At 52.7% G+C, this 17,486-nt stretch overlaps 1 protein-coding gene across 1 annotated transcript in view; it reads right to left on the bottom strand.

The window, feature by feature from the left end:
• Positions 1 to 15,253, bottom strand: part of LOC140380204 (uncharacterized) — a 37,871-nt gene extending 22,618 nt beyond the window's left edge. The window contains exons 1-15 of the mRNA XM_072464367.1: positions 14,932 to 15,253; positions 14,297 to 14,369; positions 14,092 to 14,239; positions 13,876 to 13,916; positions 10,424 to 10,493; positions 10,246 to 10,318; positions 9,058 to 10,159; positions 8,906 to 8,978; positions 7,199 to 7,633; positions 6,759 to 6,927; positions 6,487 to 6,699; positions 6,277 to 6,419; positions 5,740 to 5,844; positions 5,483 to 5,673; positions 4,351 to 4,493 (exon numbers count right to left, since the gene is read on the bottom strand). Of these exons, the coding sequence (XP_072320468.1) occupies positions 4,351 to 4,493; positions 5,483 to 5,673; positions 5,740 to 5,844; positions 6,277 to 6,419; positions 6,487 to 6,699; positions 6,759 to 6,927; positions 7,199 to 7,633; positions 8,906 to 8,978; positions 9,058 to 10,159; positions 10,246 to 10,318; positions 10,424 to 10,493; positions 13,876 to 13,916; positions 14,092 to 14,239; positions 14,297 to 14,369; positions 14,932 to 15,133 (3,181 nt within the window). The 5' untranslated portion in view covers positions 15,134 to 15,253. The remainder of the gene's footprint in view (positions 1 to 4,350; positions 4,494 to 5,482; positions 5,674 to 5,739; positions 5,845 to 6,276; positions 6,420 to 6,486; positions 6,700 to 6,758; positions 6,928 to 7,198; positions 7,634 to 8,905; positions 8,979 to 9,057; positions 10,160 to 10,245; positions 10,319 to 10,423; positions 10,494 to 13,875; positions 13,917 to 14,091; positions 14,240 to 14,296; positions 14,370 to 14,931) is intronic.
• Positions 15,254 to 17,486: the final 2,233 nt, after the last annotated feature.

Below are 17,486 nucleotides of genomic sequence, written 5' to 3'. Positions count from 1 at the left end.
TCTAAAGCGGGTCTAAAGCGGGTCTAAAGTGGGACTAAAGCGGTCTAAAGCGGGTCTAAAGCGGTCTAAAGCGGGTCTAAAGCGGGTCTAAAGCGGGTCTAAAGCGGGTCTAAAGCGGGTCTAAAGCGGGTCTAAAGCGGTCTAAAGCGGGTCTAAAGCGGTCTAAAGCGGTCTAAAGCGGGTCTAAAGCGGGTCTAAAGCGGGTCTAAAGCGGGACTAAAGCGGTCTAAAGCGGGTCTAAAGCGGGTCTAAAGCGGTCTAAAGCGGGTCTAAAGCGGTCTAAAGCGGGTCTAAAGCGGGTCTAAAGCGGGTCTAAAGCGGGACTAATTCGGGTCTAAAGCGGGTCTAAAGCGGGTCTAAAGCGGGACTAAAGCGGGTCTAAAGCGGGACTAAAGCGGGACTAAAGCGGGTCTAAAGCGGGACTAAAGCGGGACTAAAGCGGGATTAAAGCGGGACTAAAGCGGGACTAATTCGGGTCTAAAGCGGGTCTAAAGCGGGTCTAAAGCGGGACTAAAGCGGGTCTAAAGCGGGACTAAAGCGGGACTAAAGCGGGTCTAAAGCGGGTCTAAAGCGGGACTAAAGCGGGTCTAAAGCGGGTCTAAAGCGGGTCTAAAGCGGGACTAAAGCGGGACTAAAGCGGGACTAAAGCGGGACTAAAGCGGGTCTAAAGCGGGACTAAAGCGGGACTAAAGCGGGACTAAAGCGGGTCTAAAGCGGGTCTAAAGCGGGTCTAAAGCGGGACTAAAGCGGGACTAAAGCGGGACTAAAGCGGGTCTAAAGCGGGTCTAAAGCGGGACTAAAGCGGGACTAAAGCGGGTCTAAAGCGGGTCTAAAGCGGGTCTAAAGCGGGTCTAAAGCGGGACTAAAGCGGGTCTAAAGCGGTCTAAAGCGGGTCTAAAGCGAGTCTAAAGCGGGACTAAAGCGGGACTAAAGCGGGACTAAAGCGGGTCTAAAGCGGGTCTAAAGCGGGTCTAAAGCGGGTCTAAAGCGGGACTAAAGCGGTCTAAAGCGGGTCTAAAGCGGGTCTAAAGCAGGTCTAAAGCGGGACTAAAGCGGTCTAAAGCGGGTCTAAAGCGGGTCTAAAGCGGGTCTAAAGCGGGACTAAAGCGGGTCTAAAGCGGGTCTAAAGCGGGACTAAAGCGGTCTAAAGCGGGTCTAAAGCGGTCTAAAGCGGGTCTAAAGCGGGTCTAAAGCGGGTCTAAAACGGGACTAAAGCGGGTCTAAAGCAGGACTAAAGCGGTCTAAAGCGGGTCTAAAGCGGGTCTAAAGCGGGTCTAAAGCGGGTCTAAAGCGGTCTAAAGCGGGTCTAAAGCGGTCTAAAGCGGTCTAAAGCGGGTCTAAAGCGGTCTAAAGCGGGTCTAAAGCGGGTCTAAAGCGGGACTAAAGCGGGTCTAAAGCGGTCTAAAGCGGGTCTAAAGCGGTCTAAAGTGGGTCTAAAGCGGTCTAAAGCGGTCTAAAGCGGGTCTAAAGCGGTCTAAAGCGGTCTAAAGTGGGTCTAAAGCGGTCTAAAGCGGTCTAAAGTGGGTCTAAAGCGGTCTAAAGCGGGTCTAAAGCGGTCTAAAGCGGGTCTAAAGCGGGTCTAAAGCAGGTCTAAAGCGGTCTAAAGCGGGTCTAAAGCGGGTCTAAAGCGGGTCTAAAGCGGGTCTAAAGCGGGTCTAAAGCGGTCTAAAGCGGGTCTAAAGCGGTCTAAAGCGGTCTAAAGCGGTCTAAAGCGGGTCTAAAGCGGGTCTAAAGCAGGTCTAAAGCGGGTCTAAAGCGGGTCTAAAGCGGGTCTAAAGCGGGTCTAAAGCGGGACTAAAGCGGGACTAAAGCGGGACTAAAGCGGGACTAAAGCGGGTCTAAAGCGGGTCTAAAGCGGGTCTAAAGCGGGACTAAAGCGGGACTAAAGCGGGACTAAAGCGGGTCTAAAGCGGGTCTAAAGCGGGACTAAAGCGGGACTAAAGCGGGTCTAAAGCGGGTCTAAAGCGGGTCTAAAGCGGGTCTAAAGCGGGACTAAAGCGGGTCTAAAGCGGTCCAAAGCGGGTCTAAAGCGGTCTAAAGCGGGACTAAAGCGGTCTAAAGCGGGTCTAAAGCGGTCTAAAGCGGGTCTAAAGCGAGTCTAAAGCGGGACTAAAGCGGGACTAAAGCGGGACTAAAGCGGGACTAAAGCGGGTCTAAAGCGGGTCTAAAGCGGGTCTAAAGCGGGTCTAAAGCGGGTCTAAAGCGGGACTAAAGCGGTCTAAAGCGGGTCTAAAGCGGGTCTAAAGCAGGTCTAAAGCGGGACTAAAGCGGTCTAAAGCGGGTCTAAAGCGGGTCTAAAGCGGGTCTAAAGCGGGTCTAAAGCGGTCTAAAGCGGGTCTAAAGCGGTCTAAAGCGGGTCTAAAGCGGGTCTAAAGCGGGTCTAAAGCGGGACTAATTCGGGTCTAAAGCGGGTCTAAAGCGGGACTAAAGCGGGTCTAAAGCGGTCTAAAGCGGGTCTAAAGCGGGTCTAAAGCGGGTCTAAAGCGGGACTAAAGCGGTCTAAAGCGGGTCTAAAGCGGGTCTAAAGCGGGTCTAAAGTGGGACTAAAGCGGTCTAAAGCGGGTCTAAAGCGGTCTAAAGCGGGTCTAAAGCGGGTCTAAAGCGGGTCTAAAGCGGGTCTAAAGCGGGTCTAAAGCGGGTCTAAAGCGGTCTAAAGCGGGTCTAAAGCGGTCTAAAGCGGTCTAAAGCGGGTCTAAAGCGGGTCTAAAGCGGGTCTAAAGCGGGACTAAAGCGGTCTAAAGCGGGTCTAAAGCGGGTCTAAAGCGGTCTAAAGCGGGTCTAAAGCGGTCTAAAGCGGGTCTAAAGCGGGTCTAAAGCGGGTCTAAAGCGGGACTAATTCGGGTCTAAAGCGGGTCTAAAGCGGGTCTAAAGCGGGACTAAAGCGGGTCTAAAGCGGGACTAAAGCGGGACTAAAGCGGGTCTAAAGCGGGACTAAAGCGGGACTAAAGCGGGATTAAAGCGGGACTAAAGCGGGACTAATTCGGGTCTAAAGCGGGTCTAAAGCGGGTCTAAAGCGGGACTAAAGCGGGTCTAAAGCGGGACTAAAGCGGGACTAAAGCGGGTCTAAAGCGGGTCTAAAGCGGGACTAAAGCGGGTCTAAAGCGGGTCTAAAGCGGGTCTAAAGCGGGACTAAAGCGGGACTAAAGCGGGACTAAAGCGGGACTAAAGCGGGTCTAAAGCGGGACTAAAGCGGGACTAAAGCGGGACTAAAGCGGGTCTAAAGCGGGTCTAAAGCGGGTCTAAAGCGGGACTAAAGCGGGACTAAAGCGGGACTAAAGCGGGTCTAAAGCGGGTCTAAAGCGGGACTAAAGCGGGACTAAAGCGGGTCTAAAGCGGGTCTAAAGCGGGTCTAAAGCGGGTCTAAAGCGGGACTAAAGCGGGTCTAAAGCGGTCTAAAGCGGGTCTAAAGCGAGTCTAAAGCGGGACTAAAGCGGGACTAAAGCGGGACTAAAGCGGGTCTAAAGCGGGTCTAAAGCGGGTCTAAAGCGGGTCTAAAGCGGGACTAAAGCGGTCTAAAGCGGGTCTAAAGCGGGTCTAAAGCAGGTCTAAAGCGGGACTAAAGCGGTCTAAAGCGGGTCTAAAGCGGGTCTAAAGCGGGTCTAAAGCGGGACTAAAGCGGGTCTAAAGCGGGTCTAAAGCGGGACTAAAGCGGTCTAAAGCGGGTCTAAAGCGGTCTAAAGCGGGTCTAAAGCGGGTCTAAAGCGGGTCTAAAACGGGACTAAAGCGGGTCTAAAGCAGGACTAAAGCGGTCTAAAGCGGGTCTAAAGCGGGTCTAAAGCGGGTCTAAAGCGGGTCTAAAGCGGTCTAAAGCGGGTCTAAAGCGGTCTAAAGCGGTCTAAAGCGGTCTAAAGCGGGTCTAAAGCGGGTCTAAAGCGGGTCTAAAGCGGGACTAAAGCGGGTCTAAAGCGGTCTAAAGCGGGTCTAAAGCGGTCTAAAGTGGGTCTAAAGCGGTCTAAAGCGGTCTAAAGCGGGTCTAAAGCGGTCTAAAGCGGTCTAAAGTGGGTCTAAAGCGGTCTAAAGCGGTCTAAAGTGGGTCTAAAGCGGTCTAAAGCGGGTCTAAAGCGGTCTAAAGCGGGTCTAAAGCGGGTCTAAAGCAGGTCTAAAGCGGTCTAAAGCGGGTCTAAAGCGGGTCTAAAGCGGGTCTAAAGCGGGTCTAAAGCGGGTCTAAAGCGGTCTAAAGCGGGTCTAAAGCGGTCTAAAGCGGTCTAAAGCGGTCTAAAGCGGGTCTAAAGCGGGTCTAAAGCAGGTCTAAAGCAGGACTAAAGTGGGATTAAAGTGGTCTAAAGCGGGTCTAAAGCGGGTCTAAAGCGGGACTAAAGCGGTCTAAAGCGGGATTAAAGCGGGACTCACTGAGGTTGGAGGCAGCGCTGGGTTCTGATTGGACAGGAGATATTCTGTGGGCGGGCTCAGGCCTCTCATCTGGCTCTGATTGGCAGGTGTAGAGTTTGTGGGTGGGGTCCGTGACAGGAGGGCGGATCATCTCACAGATGAGCCTGGACATGAGCACACAACATAAACACACAGCCCGCTCTGACCACGGTCACACTTCAGTCCAGAAATACTAACTGTAAAAGGTTTCTCCTGACCGCACGTCCCCTCCTGACCGCACGTCCCCTCCTGACCGCACGTCCTCTCCTGACCGCACGTCCCCTCCTGACCGCACGTCCCCTCCTGACCGCACGTCCCCTCCTGACCGCACGTCCCCTCCTGACCGCACGTCCTCTCCTGACCGCACGTCCCCTCCTGACCGCACGTCCCCTCCTGACCGCACGTCCCCTCCTGGCCGCACGTCCCCTCCTGACCGCACGTCCCCTCCTGACCGCACGTCCCCTCCTGGCCGCACGTCCCCTCCTGACCGCACGTCCCCTCCTGACCGCACGTCCCCTCCTGGCCGCACGTCCCCTCCTGGCCGCACGTCCCCTCCTGACCGCACGTCCCCTCCTGACCGCACGTCCTCTCCTGACCGCACGTCCCCTCCTGACCGCACGTCCCCTCCTGGCCGCACGTCCCCTCCTGACCGCACGTCCCCTCCTGACCACACGTCCTCTCCTGACCGCACGTCCTCTCCTGACCGCACGTCCCCTCCTGACCACACGTCCTCTCCTGACCGCACGTCCCCTCCTGACCGCACGTCCCCTCCTGGCCGCACGTCCCCTCCTGGCCGCACGTCCCCTCCTGACCGCACGTCCCCTCCTGACCGCACGTCCCCTCCTGGCCGCACGTCCCCTCCTGGCCGCACGTCCCCTCCTGACCGCACGTCCCCTCCTGACCGCACGTCCCCTCCTGACCGCACGTCCCCTCCTGACCACACGTCCTCTCCTGACCACACGTCCCCTCCTGGCCGCACGTCCCCTCCTGACCGCACGTCCCCTCCTGGCCGCACGTCCCCTCCTGGCCGCACGTCCCCTCCTGGCCGCACGTCCCCTCCTGGCCGCACGTCCCCTCCTGACCGCACGTCCTCTACTCATATCGTCGTGGTTACCACTGCACCAGCCGCTCCTCCAGGGCGTCTGGCTGGACGTTCAGGCCCAGATCCAGGCTCTGCTCCTGGGCCGAGGTTAGAGCTGAGGCTGGAGTCTGTGGAGGGAACTGTGGACCCTGGTACTGGACTGGGTCTGGACCAGGACCTCCCTCCAGCTGCAGGACCTCCTCAGGACCTTCAGGAATCTGGGACTAGAGCACAGGAGCACATGAGCAAAGGTCAGAGGTCAGAGGTCAGAGAGATCCACGTGACTTTACCTGATCCAGCTCAGTCACAGACAGGAAGTGTGTCCCAGGAAACTCGGCCTCTTCCTCTTCCTGTTGGACAATGTTCACCACCGGAGGCACTGCAGCTCCTGAGGCCTGGGAGAGAGACACTGGTTTAGTCCTGGTCTAGTCCCGCTTTGGACCTGGTTCAGACCTGGTTTAGAACTGGTTTAGAACTGGTTTAGAACTGGTTTAGAACTGGTTTAGACCTGGTTTAGAACTGGTTTAGAACTGGTTTAGACCTGGTTTAGTCCTGGTTTAGTCCTGGTTTAGACCTGGTTTAGTCCTGGTTTAGTCCTGGTTTAGACCTGGTTTAGTCCTGGTTTAGTCCTGGTTTAGTCCTGGTTTAGTCCTGGTTTAGTCCTGGTTTGGACCTGGATGGTAAAAATATAAATCTAATTATGATCTGATCCCGCTTCCTTTATGTTTTTTCTCTTTAATGGTGAGTTTAAATGTGAGTTAATTATAATAATTATAATAATTGTAATAAATATAATAAATATAATCCTCCCGGTGGGAGCGACACACCTCGGCCTCTTCGTCTCTCGCTGCGTCTCCTGAGCTCGCGTCCCTTTGAGGGAATTTGGGTTGTGATGTCACTTCCTCCTGTGGCTGTGGGCGGGCTCTGGGCGGTGATCTCACCATGTGGGAGGAGTATATCCTGGGTGGTCCTGTCAATCATTGTGATGTCACAACATTAGAAACAAACATTTGAGTTTGAGAGACGTTTGTACTAACCGAGAAGGATGGCTGTGGCCGGGAAACTGGGTCCAGACGGACCAGGACCAGGACCAGGACCAGGACCAGGACCAGGACCAGGACCAGGACCAGGACCAGGACCAGGACCAGGACCAGGGTCAGGGTCAGGGTCAGGGTCAGGGTCAGGGTCAGAGTCAGAGTCAGAGTCAGAGTCAGGGCTGGTCTGGGTCTTGCAGGACTTGAGCTTTACTCCTGAGACACAGACAAATGTAAGTTCCACATTGTTACCGGCGGTTACCATGGAAACTCACCTCTGACGCTCTCGACGAGGCGGGGGCGGGGCCTGCTTGGCCTGGGGGCGGGGTCAGGGGACACAGGTGAGTTCAGGCGCAGGTACGGGCTCTTCTTCAGACTCCGCCTCTGCCCCTCGTGAGCCGCTTTACCATAAACACGCCTCGGGTACAGCGCCGGGTCTGCGGGCTGGAAACCGGGTTAGAACCGGGACTAAACCGGGTCTGACACTGGGACTAAACCGGGTCTGACACTGGGACTAAACCGGGTCTGACACTGGGACTAAACCAGGTCTGACACTGGGACTAAACCGGGACTAAACCGGGTCTGACACTGGGACTAAACCGGGACTAAACCGGGACTAAACCGGGTCTGACACTGGGACTAAACCGGGACTAAACCTGAACTAGACCAGAGTTTAAACAAGGGAGTAATTCAGAACCAGGTAAATCAGACAAACCGGGTCGGTGCTGGTTCTGGTGGGTTTCCAGGACGTTGTTCTGAGCGCGCTCAGTGGCCTCGGTCTGCCTGAGGGGGAGGGCTTTTTCCTGTCTGCTGCGTTCTTATTGGTTCCAACAGAGTCCGGTTTGAATGAAGACTTTTCAGCCTCGACCTGAAACAGAACCAAGACCAGGATCAGAACCAGGATCAGAACTAGGACCAGGATCAGAACCAAGACCAGGATCAGAACCAGGATCAGAACTAGGACCAGGATCAGAACCAAGACCAGGATCAGAACCAGGATCAGAACTAGGACCAGGATCAGAACCAAGACCAGGATCAGAACTAGGACCAGGATCAGAACCAGGACCAGGAGGTCAGTCAACCAGATGAAACCAGATTCACAGGAACTAGCGCGCCCCCTGTCTGCAGACCAGTGAATGTCCCTCTCAATCTTCAGCCCTGAATCTCACCTGAAGACATCACCTTTAAGTCTGGACCTTATTCATGTCTGACCTGTCCATCCAATCCAACTTTAATGAACACAAAAGAGAGACACCAAGCACGTCTGATCTTCCTCTTCCCCCTCCATCTACTACATCATCCTCATCTTCTCCATCATCCTCATCTTCCCCATCATCCTCATCATCCTCATCTTCTCCATCATCCTCATCTTCTCCATCATCCTCATCTTCCCCATCATCCTCATCATCCTCATCTTCTCCATCATCCTCATCTTCTCCATCATCCTCATCATCCTCATCATCCTCATCATCCCCATCATCCCCATCATCCCCATCATCCTCATCATCCTCATCATCCTCATCATCCCCATCATCCCCATCATCCTCATCTTCCCCATCATCCCCATCATCCCCATCATCCCCATCATCCTCATCATCCTCATCATCCTCATCATCCCCATCATCCCCATCATCCTCATCTTCCCCATCATCCCCATCATCCTCATCATCCTCATCTTCCCCATCATCCCCATCATCCTCATCATCCCCATCATCCTCATCATCCTCATCTTCCCCATCATCCCCATCATCCTCATCATCCCCATCATCCTCATCATCCTCATCATCCCCATCATCCCCATCATCCCCATCATCCTCATCATCCTCATCATCCTCATCATCCCCATCATCCTCATCATCCTCATCTTCCCCATCATCCTCATCATCCTCATCTTCCCCATCATCCCCATCATCCCCATCATCCTCATCATCCCCATCATCCTCATCATCCTCATCTTCCCCATCATCCTCATCATCCTCATCATCCTCATCATCCCCATCATCCCCATCATCCTCATCATCCTCATCTTCCCCATCATCCCCATCATCCTCATCATCCTCATCATCCCCATCATCCCCATCATCCTCATCATCCCCATCATCCCCATCATCCCCATCATCCCCATCATCCTCATCATCCCCATCATCCCCATCATCCCCATCATCCTCATCATCCCCATCATCCTCATCATCCTCATCATCCCCATCATCCTCATCATCCTCATCATCCTCATCATCCTCATCATCCTCATCATCCCCATCATCCTCATCTTCCCCATCATCCCCATCATCCTCATCATCCTCATCTTCCCCATCATCCCCATCATCCTCATCTTCCCCATCATCCCCATCATCCTCATCTTCCCCATCATCCCCATCATCCTCATCTTCCCCATCATCCTCTTCATCCTCCTCTTCCTCACCTGAATCTCTTTGGTCATGGCCCTGATCCAGAAATCCACCGTTTTCCTGATGCGGATCTGGTCAGAACAGTCTCTGAAAAACAGCAGAAGAACAAGCATGAGTCCAGCGTTTCTCATGGAGCTTCTGGACCTTCAGCTGACCTCCGGCTGACCTGTTCTGTGCGAGTGCGTCCAGCTGACAGAGCAGGATCTCTCCATCTCTGGCTCTGAGCTGGGACTCCAGATTCTCCTTCAGAACTTTCCTCTGCCTCCGGAGCGTCTTCAGGACCAGCCGAGCCTCGTCCAGGACTGAGACCGGACCCTGCGGACCCTCCAGACCCTTCAGTAGACCTGACCTAGATCCACCTCGACTCCCCAAAACCTGCCCAAAGCCCGGACCCAGTTTGGAGAAGACACATCTCTGCGTTTCAGTCCTGGTTTGTGCTGGTGTCTCATCTTCAGTCCTGGTTTGTGCTGGTGTCTCATCTTCAGTCCTGGTTTGGTCTTGCTGGTTCCTCAGATGTTCCTGGTGAGATGTTTGCTGGTTCTGCTGCAGCTCTGGTGACGTGGCCAGACTTTTTGGTCCTGATTGTTTGATGTTTGTAGTTTTCTGGTTCCTCGTGTGTTTGGGCCGACTGAGCATGCTCTGACCGGGCCGAGGGGCGGGTCTCTGGGCGTGGTTCAGGGCGGGTCTCTGGGCGTGGTTCAGGGCGGGTCTCTGGGCGTGGTTCAGGGCGGGTCTCTGGGCGTGGTTCAGGGCGGGTCTCTGGGCGTGGTTCAGGGCGGGTCTCTGGGCGTGGTTCAGGGCGGGTCTCTGGCCGTGGTTCAGGGCGGGTCTCTGGCCGTGGTTCAGGGCGGGTCTCTGGGCGTGGTTCAGGGCGGGTCTCTGGCCGTGGTTCAGGGCGGGTCTCTGGCCGTGGTTCAGGGCGGGTCTCTGGCCGTGGTTCAGGGCCTTTATGTCGCTCATCAGATGCTCCGCCCCCTTCATGACCTCACTGGCTCCAAGTCCCACCTCCGCTCCGCTCTGATTGGCTGAGGTCGTGTCTGCAGGCAAACTGAAGCAGAAAACGGAACATTTAATCCTGGTTTGGTCTGGGATAATCTGGACCAGACCTGGACTGACCTGGACTGACCTGGACCTGACCTGGACTGACCTGGACTGACCTGGACTGACCTGGACTGACCTGGACCAGACCTGGACTGACCTGTGTGTGGCTCGTTCACAGCAGGGCGGAACTGAGGTGAGAGGAAACACCTGAGCAGCAGCTCTGTGATCTGAGAAGATGAAAAACACAAATGAGAAACAGACGAGGTCATAAATAAAAGCTTGTGTTTTCAGGCGGCGGCTTTTTGTTTGTTACCTGAGCTCAGGTGAGCTGTGGGCGGAGCCTGAGGTCTCATGACCATCTTTAGAGCCGAGTCCAACAACTGGTTCTGAAAAAACAACACCAACAGGGTTAGGAAAGGTCTCTGATTATGGCTTTATTAATCCACGATGACCACCAGAGGGCGCACAAACTGCTTCTGAACCCGAGTCACCTGCAGAATGAGCTGCTGGTTGTGAAGAGTCTCCAATCTGTGAAGAGTCTCCTCCGCCAGACTCTGGCCCCTGGAACCGACATTTAACATGTTTAGACCCGCTTTAGTCCCGCTTTAGAACCTCTTTAGAACCTCTTTAGAACCTCTTTAGAACCTCTTTAGACCCGCTTTAGACCCGCTTTAGACCCGCTTTAGTCCAGCTTTAGACCCGCTTTAGTCCCGCTTTAGTCCCGCTTTAGTCCCGCTTTAGACCCTCTTTAGTCCAGCTTTAGACCCGCTTTAGACCCGCTTTAGACCCTCTTTAGACCCGCTTTAGACCCGCTTTAGACCCTCTTTAGACCCGCTTTAGACCCGCTTTAGACCCGCTTTAGACCCTCTTTAGACCCGCTTTAGACCCGCTTTAGACCCGCTTTAGAACCTCTTTAGACCCGCTTTAGACCCGCTTTAGACCCGCTTTAGACCCGCTTTAGACCCGCTTTAGTCCCGCTTTAGTCCCGCTTTAGTCCCGCTTTAGTCCCGCTTTAGTCCCGCTTTAGTCCCGCTTTAGTCCCGCTTTAGTCCCGCTTTAGACCCTCTTTAGACCCTCTTTAGACCCTCTTTAGACCCTCTTTAGACCCTCTTTAGACCCTCTTTAGACCCGCTTTAGACCCGCTTTAGAGCCTCTTTAGACCCTCTTTAGACCCTCTTTAGACCCTCTTTAGACCGCTTTAGACCCGCTTTAGACCCGCTTTAGACCCGCTTTAGACCCGCTTTAGACCCGCTTTAGACCCTCTTTAGACCCTCTTTAGACCCGCTTTAGTCCCGCTTTAGACCCTCTTTAGACCCTCTTTAGTCCCTCTTTAGACCCGCTTTAGACCCGCTTTAGACCCGCTTTAGACCCGCTTTAGACCCTCTTTAGACCCGCTTTAGACCCGCTTTAGACCCGCTTTAGACCCTCTTTAGACCCTCTTTAGACCCGCTTTAGTCCCGCTTTAGTCCCGCTTTAGACCCTCTTTAGACCCTCTTTAGACCCTCTTTTGACCCGCTTTAGAGCCTCTTTAGACCCTCTTTAGACCCGCTTTAGACCCGCTTTAGACCCGCTTTAGACCCGCTTTAGAGCCTCTTTAGAGCCTCTTTAGACCCGCTTTAGACCCGCTTTAGACCCGCTTTAGACCCGCTTTAGACCCGCTTTAGACCCTCTTTAGACCCTCTTTAGACCCTCTTTTGACCCGCTTTAGAGCCTCTTTAGACCCGCTTTAGACCCTCTTTAGACCCTCTTTAGACCCGCTTTAGACCCGCTTTAGACCCGCTTTAGACCCGCTTTAGAGCCTCTTTAGAGCCTCTTTAGAGCCTCTTTAGACCCACTTTAGACCCACTTTAGACCCTCTTTAGACCCTCTTTAGACCCGCTTTAGACCCGCTTTAGACCCGCTTTAGACCCGCTTTAGACCCTCTTTAGACCCACTTTAGACCCTCTTTAGACCCGCTTTAGACCCTCTTTAGACCCGCTTTAGACCCGCTTTAGACCCTCTTTAGACCCGCTTTAGAGCCTCTTTAGACCCGCTTTAGACCCGCTTTAGACCCGCTTTAGACCCGCTTTAGACCCTCTTTAGACCCGCTTTAGACCCGCTTTAGACCCTCTTTAGACCCGCTTAGACCCGCTTTAGACCCTCTTTAGACCCTCTTTAGACCCGCTTTAGACCCGCTTTAGACCCGCTTTAGACCCGCTTTAGACCCTCTTTAGACCCGCTTTAGACCCTCTTTAGACCCGCTTTAGACCCGCTTTAGACCCGCTTTAGACCCGCTTTAGTCCCGCTTTAGTCCCGCTTTAGACCCGCTTTAGACCCGCTTTAGAACCTCTTTAGACCCTCTTTAGACCCTCTTTAGACCCTCTTTAGACCCGCTTTAGACCCGCTTTAGACCCTCTTTAGACCCGCTTTAGACCCGCTTTAGACCCGCTTTAGACCCGCTTTAGAGCCTCTTTAGACCCGCTTTAGACCCTCTTTAGAGCCTCTTTAGACCCTCTTTAGACCCGCTTTAGACCCGCTTTAGACCCGCTTTAGACCCGCTTTAGACCCTCTTTAGACCCGCTTTAGAGCCTCTTTAGACCCGCTTTAGACCCTCTTTAGACCCTCTTTAGACCCGCTTTAGACCCATTTTAGACCCTCTTTAGACCCGCTTTAGACCCACTTTAGTCCCTCTTTAGACCCTCTTTAGACCCACTTTAGACCCTCTTTAGACCCTCTTTAGACCCTCTTTAGACCCTCTTTAGACCCTCTTTAGACCCGCTTTAGACCCTCTTTAGACCCGCTTTAGACCCGCTTTAGACCCTCTTTAGACCCGCTTTAGTCCCGCTTTAGTCCCTCTTTAGACCCTCTTTAGACCCTCTTTTGACCCGCTTTAGAGCCTCTTTAGACCCTCTTTAGTCCCGCTTTAGAACCTCTTTAGACCCTCTTTAGACCCTCTTTAGACCCGCTTTAGACCCTCTTTAGACCCTCTTTAGACCCTCTTTAGACCCGCTTTAGACCCGCTTTAGACCCTCTTTAGACCCGCTTTAGACCCTCTTTAGACCCGCTTTAGAGCCTCTTTAGAGCCTCTTTAGACCCGCTTTAGACCCTCTTTAGACCTGCTTTAGACCCATTTTAGACCCTCTTTAGACCCACTTTAGACCCACTTTAGACCCGCTTTAGACCCTCTTTAGACCCGCTTTAGACCCTCTTTAGACCCTCTTTAGACCCTCTTTAGACCCACTTTAGACCCGCTTTAGACCCTCTTTAGACCCTCTTTAGACCCGCTTTAGACCCGCTTTAGACCCGCTTTAGACCCTCTTTAGACCCGCTTTAGACCCACTTTAGACCCTCTTTAGACCCTCTTTAGACCCTCTTTAGACCCACTTTAGACCCTCTTTAGACCCTCTTTAGACCCTCTTTAGACCCGCTTTAGACCCGCTTTAGACCCGCTTTAGACCCACTTTAGACCCTCTTTAGACCCATTTTAGACCCTCTTTAGACCCACTTTAGACCCGCTTTAGACCCGCTTTAGACCCTCTTTAGACCCTCTTTAGACCCACTTTAGACCCGCTTTAGACCCTCTTTAGACCCTCTTTAGACCCACTTTAGACCCGCTTTAGACCCTCTTTAGACCCACTTTAGACCCTCTTTAGACCCTCTTTAGACCCACTTTAGACCCTCTTTAGACCCACTTTAGACCCGCTTTAGACCCTCTTTAGACCCGCTTTAGACCCACTTTAGACCCTCTTTAGACCCTCTTTAGACCCACTTTAGACCCTCTTTAGACCCTCTTTAGACCCTCTTTAGACCCACTTTAGACCCGCTTTAGACCCTCTTTAGACCCACTTTAGACCCGCTTTAGACCCGCTTTAGACCCGCTTTAGACCCACTTTAGACCCTCTTTAGACCCGCTTTAGACCCACTTTAGACCCTCTTTAGACCCTCTTTAGACCCGGTTCAGTACCTGTCCTGGTGCAGAAGTCTCTGGACTGACTCTGTGTTGCTCTGAAACAAATATATTGAATATTTTAGTTTCATGAGGAAACGATTCTTCTCAATTATTGACCTTGTATTGATCGTTTAAAAAACGTAATAACTCGTTTAATGACTTGAATTCAGAAAATGAAACTAAAATGTCCGTTTGTGAAAGTTACAGGTGTTTGAGCGTTTTAAAGTTCACCTGAGGAACTCCTGGAGGATTCTGGGAGTCTGGGCCTGGTGCATCATGGGAGCTGTAGTGCTGTACTGCTGTGTTCTGCAGTGGTGCATCATGGGAGTGCAGCAGTGTGACTTTGACGTGTCTCCTCTGGGGGGCGCTCTTCTGACACCTGACACACACAAGCAGAGAACACACGTGCTTTTCAACGCTACACCTGGAGCCTCACCTCTGTCTGAGCGCCTCCAGCCCCGCCCCTCGACCTCCAGCAGCCAATCGGATTGTCTGCAGCTCATCCGCGCCTGTCAAAGAAACAGAATCGACCAATCAGCTTAGTGTTGAGATCAGAGCAAGTTCGGTGAAAGAGACTGTTCCACTAAACCTTATTTTCCCTGTTTGAATGTGATGAAATGTTACGCAGTGGAGCTTTAACACGGTTTCATCTGCCCTTTCACTCCTTTACCAGAACGTCTCTGTCTTTTTAAGGTTGTTTTGGCCACGCTCCTCTTCAGATGGATTCATCCATGTCATAAAGAGATTTAACTTGATGCAATATTACTTTGCTTTAACACGTTTTGTGTGTGTTTTTATTGGTTTATGGAGACGGGGAGCATGAACCTGAGCGGGAGAGATCCTGGGCATCTTTAAGTTTGTAGTTTAACTCCAACATGAATGTTCTTTACAGTTTAACCTGGAGCAGTGTAAATGTTACCAAACTCTAAACTGCTATGATTAGACTAACTATTGTACACCTTTATTCTGTGAAATTGTCTGCATTTTGGATGGAATTGTATGTGTTAATTATACTTTCTGTACATTAGGTCAAACCTCCAGCCCAGCAGCGGGCCGTGTGTGCCCTCTTACCCGGCGGAGGAGGCGCTGTGGCCGGGCTCGCAGCCGCAGGGGGCTCGGTGTGTCTCTGGAGCCGGAGATTGGCGCTTGTGGAGCGGATCAACACGTCCGCGGTGTCCGAGCGCAGAGAGGCGGCCGCGGGCTGAGTCTGGCCCGGGTTTGACCGAGTCTGGCCCGGGTTTGACCGAGTCTGGCCCGGGTTTGAGGCGAACATCAGGGTTTAAAACAACGACTGACACGAACGGTTCAAACTTCCCGCCACAGATTCTGCTAAAGGGAAAAACACACTCAGACAACGCGGTTTAAAGTGTTCCCGCCGCTGTCAGATTTTATAAAACCTATTTCTTTACAAAAGTGTTGAAAGCGCGTTCATCTCATGGTGTTAGAAAAGCTACAGCAGTTGCTAACAACAAAAACAACTTCTTCTTCTTCTTCTTCGCTTCCAAGTGTCCAACTGTTATAAGTGGCGCGCTGCTGCCCCCTGTGGCAGAGGCGTGTACTGACGGCTAAAAATATCTCATATCACAAGAGACGTGACCCAAGAGACGTGACCCATAGAGACGTGACCCATAGAGACGTGACCCAAGAGACGTGACCCATAGAGACGTGACCCATAGAGACGTGACCCATAGAGACATGACCCATGACCCATAGAGACATGACCCATAGAGACGTGACCCATAGAGACGTGACCCAAGAGACGTGACCCATAGAGACGTGACCCATAGAGACGTGACCCAAGAGACGTGACCCAAGAGACGTGACCCATAGAGACGTGACCCAAGAGACGTGACCCAAGAGACGTGACCCATAGAGACGTGACCCAAGAGACGTGACCCATAGAGACGTGACCCATAGAGACGTGACCCATAGAGACATGACCCATGACCCATAGAGACATGACCCATAGAGACGTGACCCATAGAGACGTGACCCAAGAGACGTGACCCATAGAGACGTGACCCAAGAGACGTGACCCAAGAGACGTGACCCATAGAGACGTGACCCATAGAGACGTGACCCATAGAGACATGACCCATAGAGACATGACCCATGACCCATAGAGACATGACCCATAGAGACGTGACCCATAGAGACGTGACCCATAGAGAGATGACCCATAGAGACGTGACCCATAGAGACATGACCCATGACCCATAGAGACATGACCCATAGAGACGTGACCCATAGAGAGATGACCCATAGAGACGTGACCCATAGAGACATGACCCATGACCCATAGAGACATGACCCATAGAGACGTGACCCATAGAGACGTGACCCATAGAGACGTGACCCATAGAGACATGACCCATGACCCATAGAGACATGCCATAGAGACGTGACCCATAGAGACATGACCCATGACCCATAGAGACATGACCCATAGAGACGTGACCCATAGAGACGTGACCCATAGAGACATGACCCAAGAGACATGACCCATAGAGACGTGACCCATAGAGACATGACCCATAGAGACGTGACCCATAGAGACGTGACCCATAGAGACATGACCCAAGAGACATGACCCATAGAGACGTGACCCATAGAGACATGACCCATAGAGACGTGACCCAAGAGACGTGACCCATAGAGACGTGACCCATAGAGACATGACCCATAGAGACATGACCCATAGAGACGTGACCCAAGAGACGTGACCCATAGAGAGATGACCCATAGAGACGTGACCCAAGAGACGTGACCCATAGAGACGTGACCCATAGAGACATGACCCATAGAGACATGACCCATAGAGACGTGACCCATAGAGACGTAACCCAAGAGACGTGACCCATAGAGACATGACCCATAGAGACATGACCCATAGAGACGTGACCCATAGAGACATGACCCATAGAGACATGACCCATAGAGACGTGACCCAAGAGACGTGACCCATAGAGACATGACCCATAGAGACGTGACCCATAGAGACGTGACCCAAGAGACGTGACCCAAGAGACGTGACCCATAGAGACGTGACCCATAGAGATGTGACCCATAGAGACGTGACCCATAGAGACGTGACCCAAGAGACGTGACCCATAGAGACGTGACCCATAGAGACATGACCCATAGAGACATGACCCAAGAGACGTGACCCATAGAGACGTGACCCATAGAGACGTGACCCATAGAGACATGACCCATAGAGACGTGACCCAAGAGACGTGACCCATAAAGACGTGACCCATAGAGACGTGACCCAAGAGACGTGACCCATAGAGACATGACCCATAGAGACGTGACCATAGAGACATGACCCAAGAGACGTGACCCATAGAGACCCAAGAGACGTGACAAGAGACGTGACCCATAGAGACGTGACCCATAGAGATGTGACCCATAGAGACATGACCCATAGAGACGTGACCCATAGAGACATGACCCATAGAGACATGACCCAAGAGACATCATAGAGACGTGACCCATAGAGACGTGACCCAAGAGACATGACCCATAGAGACGTGACCCAGGAGACGTGACCCATAGAGACATGACCCAAAAGACATGACCCATAGAAACGTTACAAGAGACGTGACCCAAGAGACGTGACCCAT

The sequence above is a fragment of the Eucyclogobius newberryi genome, unplaced genomic scaffold (assembly GCF_026437365.1).
Source record: "Eucyclogobius newberryi isolate DKJ021-1_F unplaced genomic scaffold, fEucNew1.0.hap1 SCAF_45, whole genome shotgun sequence".
In the NCBI taxonomy this organism is placed as follows: domain Eukaryota; kingdom Metazoa; phylum Chordata; class Actinopteri; order Gobiiformes; family Gobiidae; genus Eucyclogobius; species Eucyclogobius newberryi.
The sequence above is the reverse complement of the archived record's forward strand: the minus strand, read 5'-3'. Positions and strand labels throughout refer to the sequence as shown.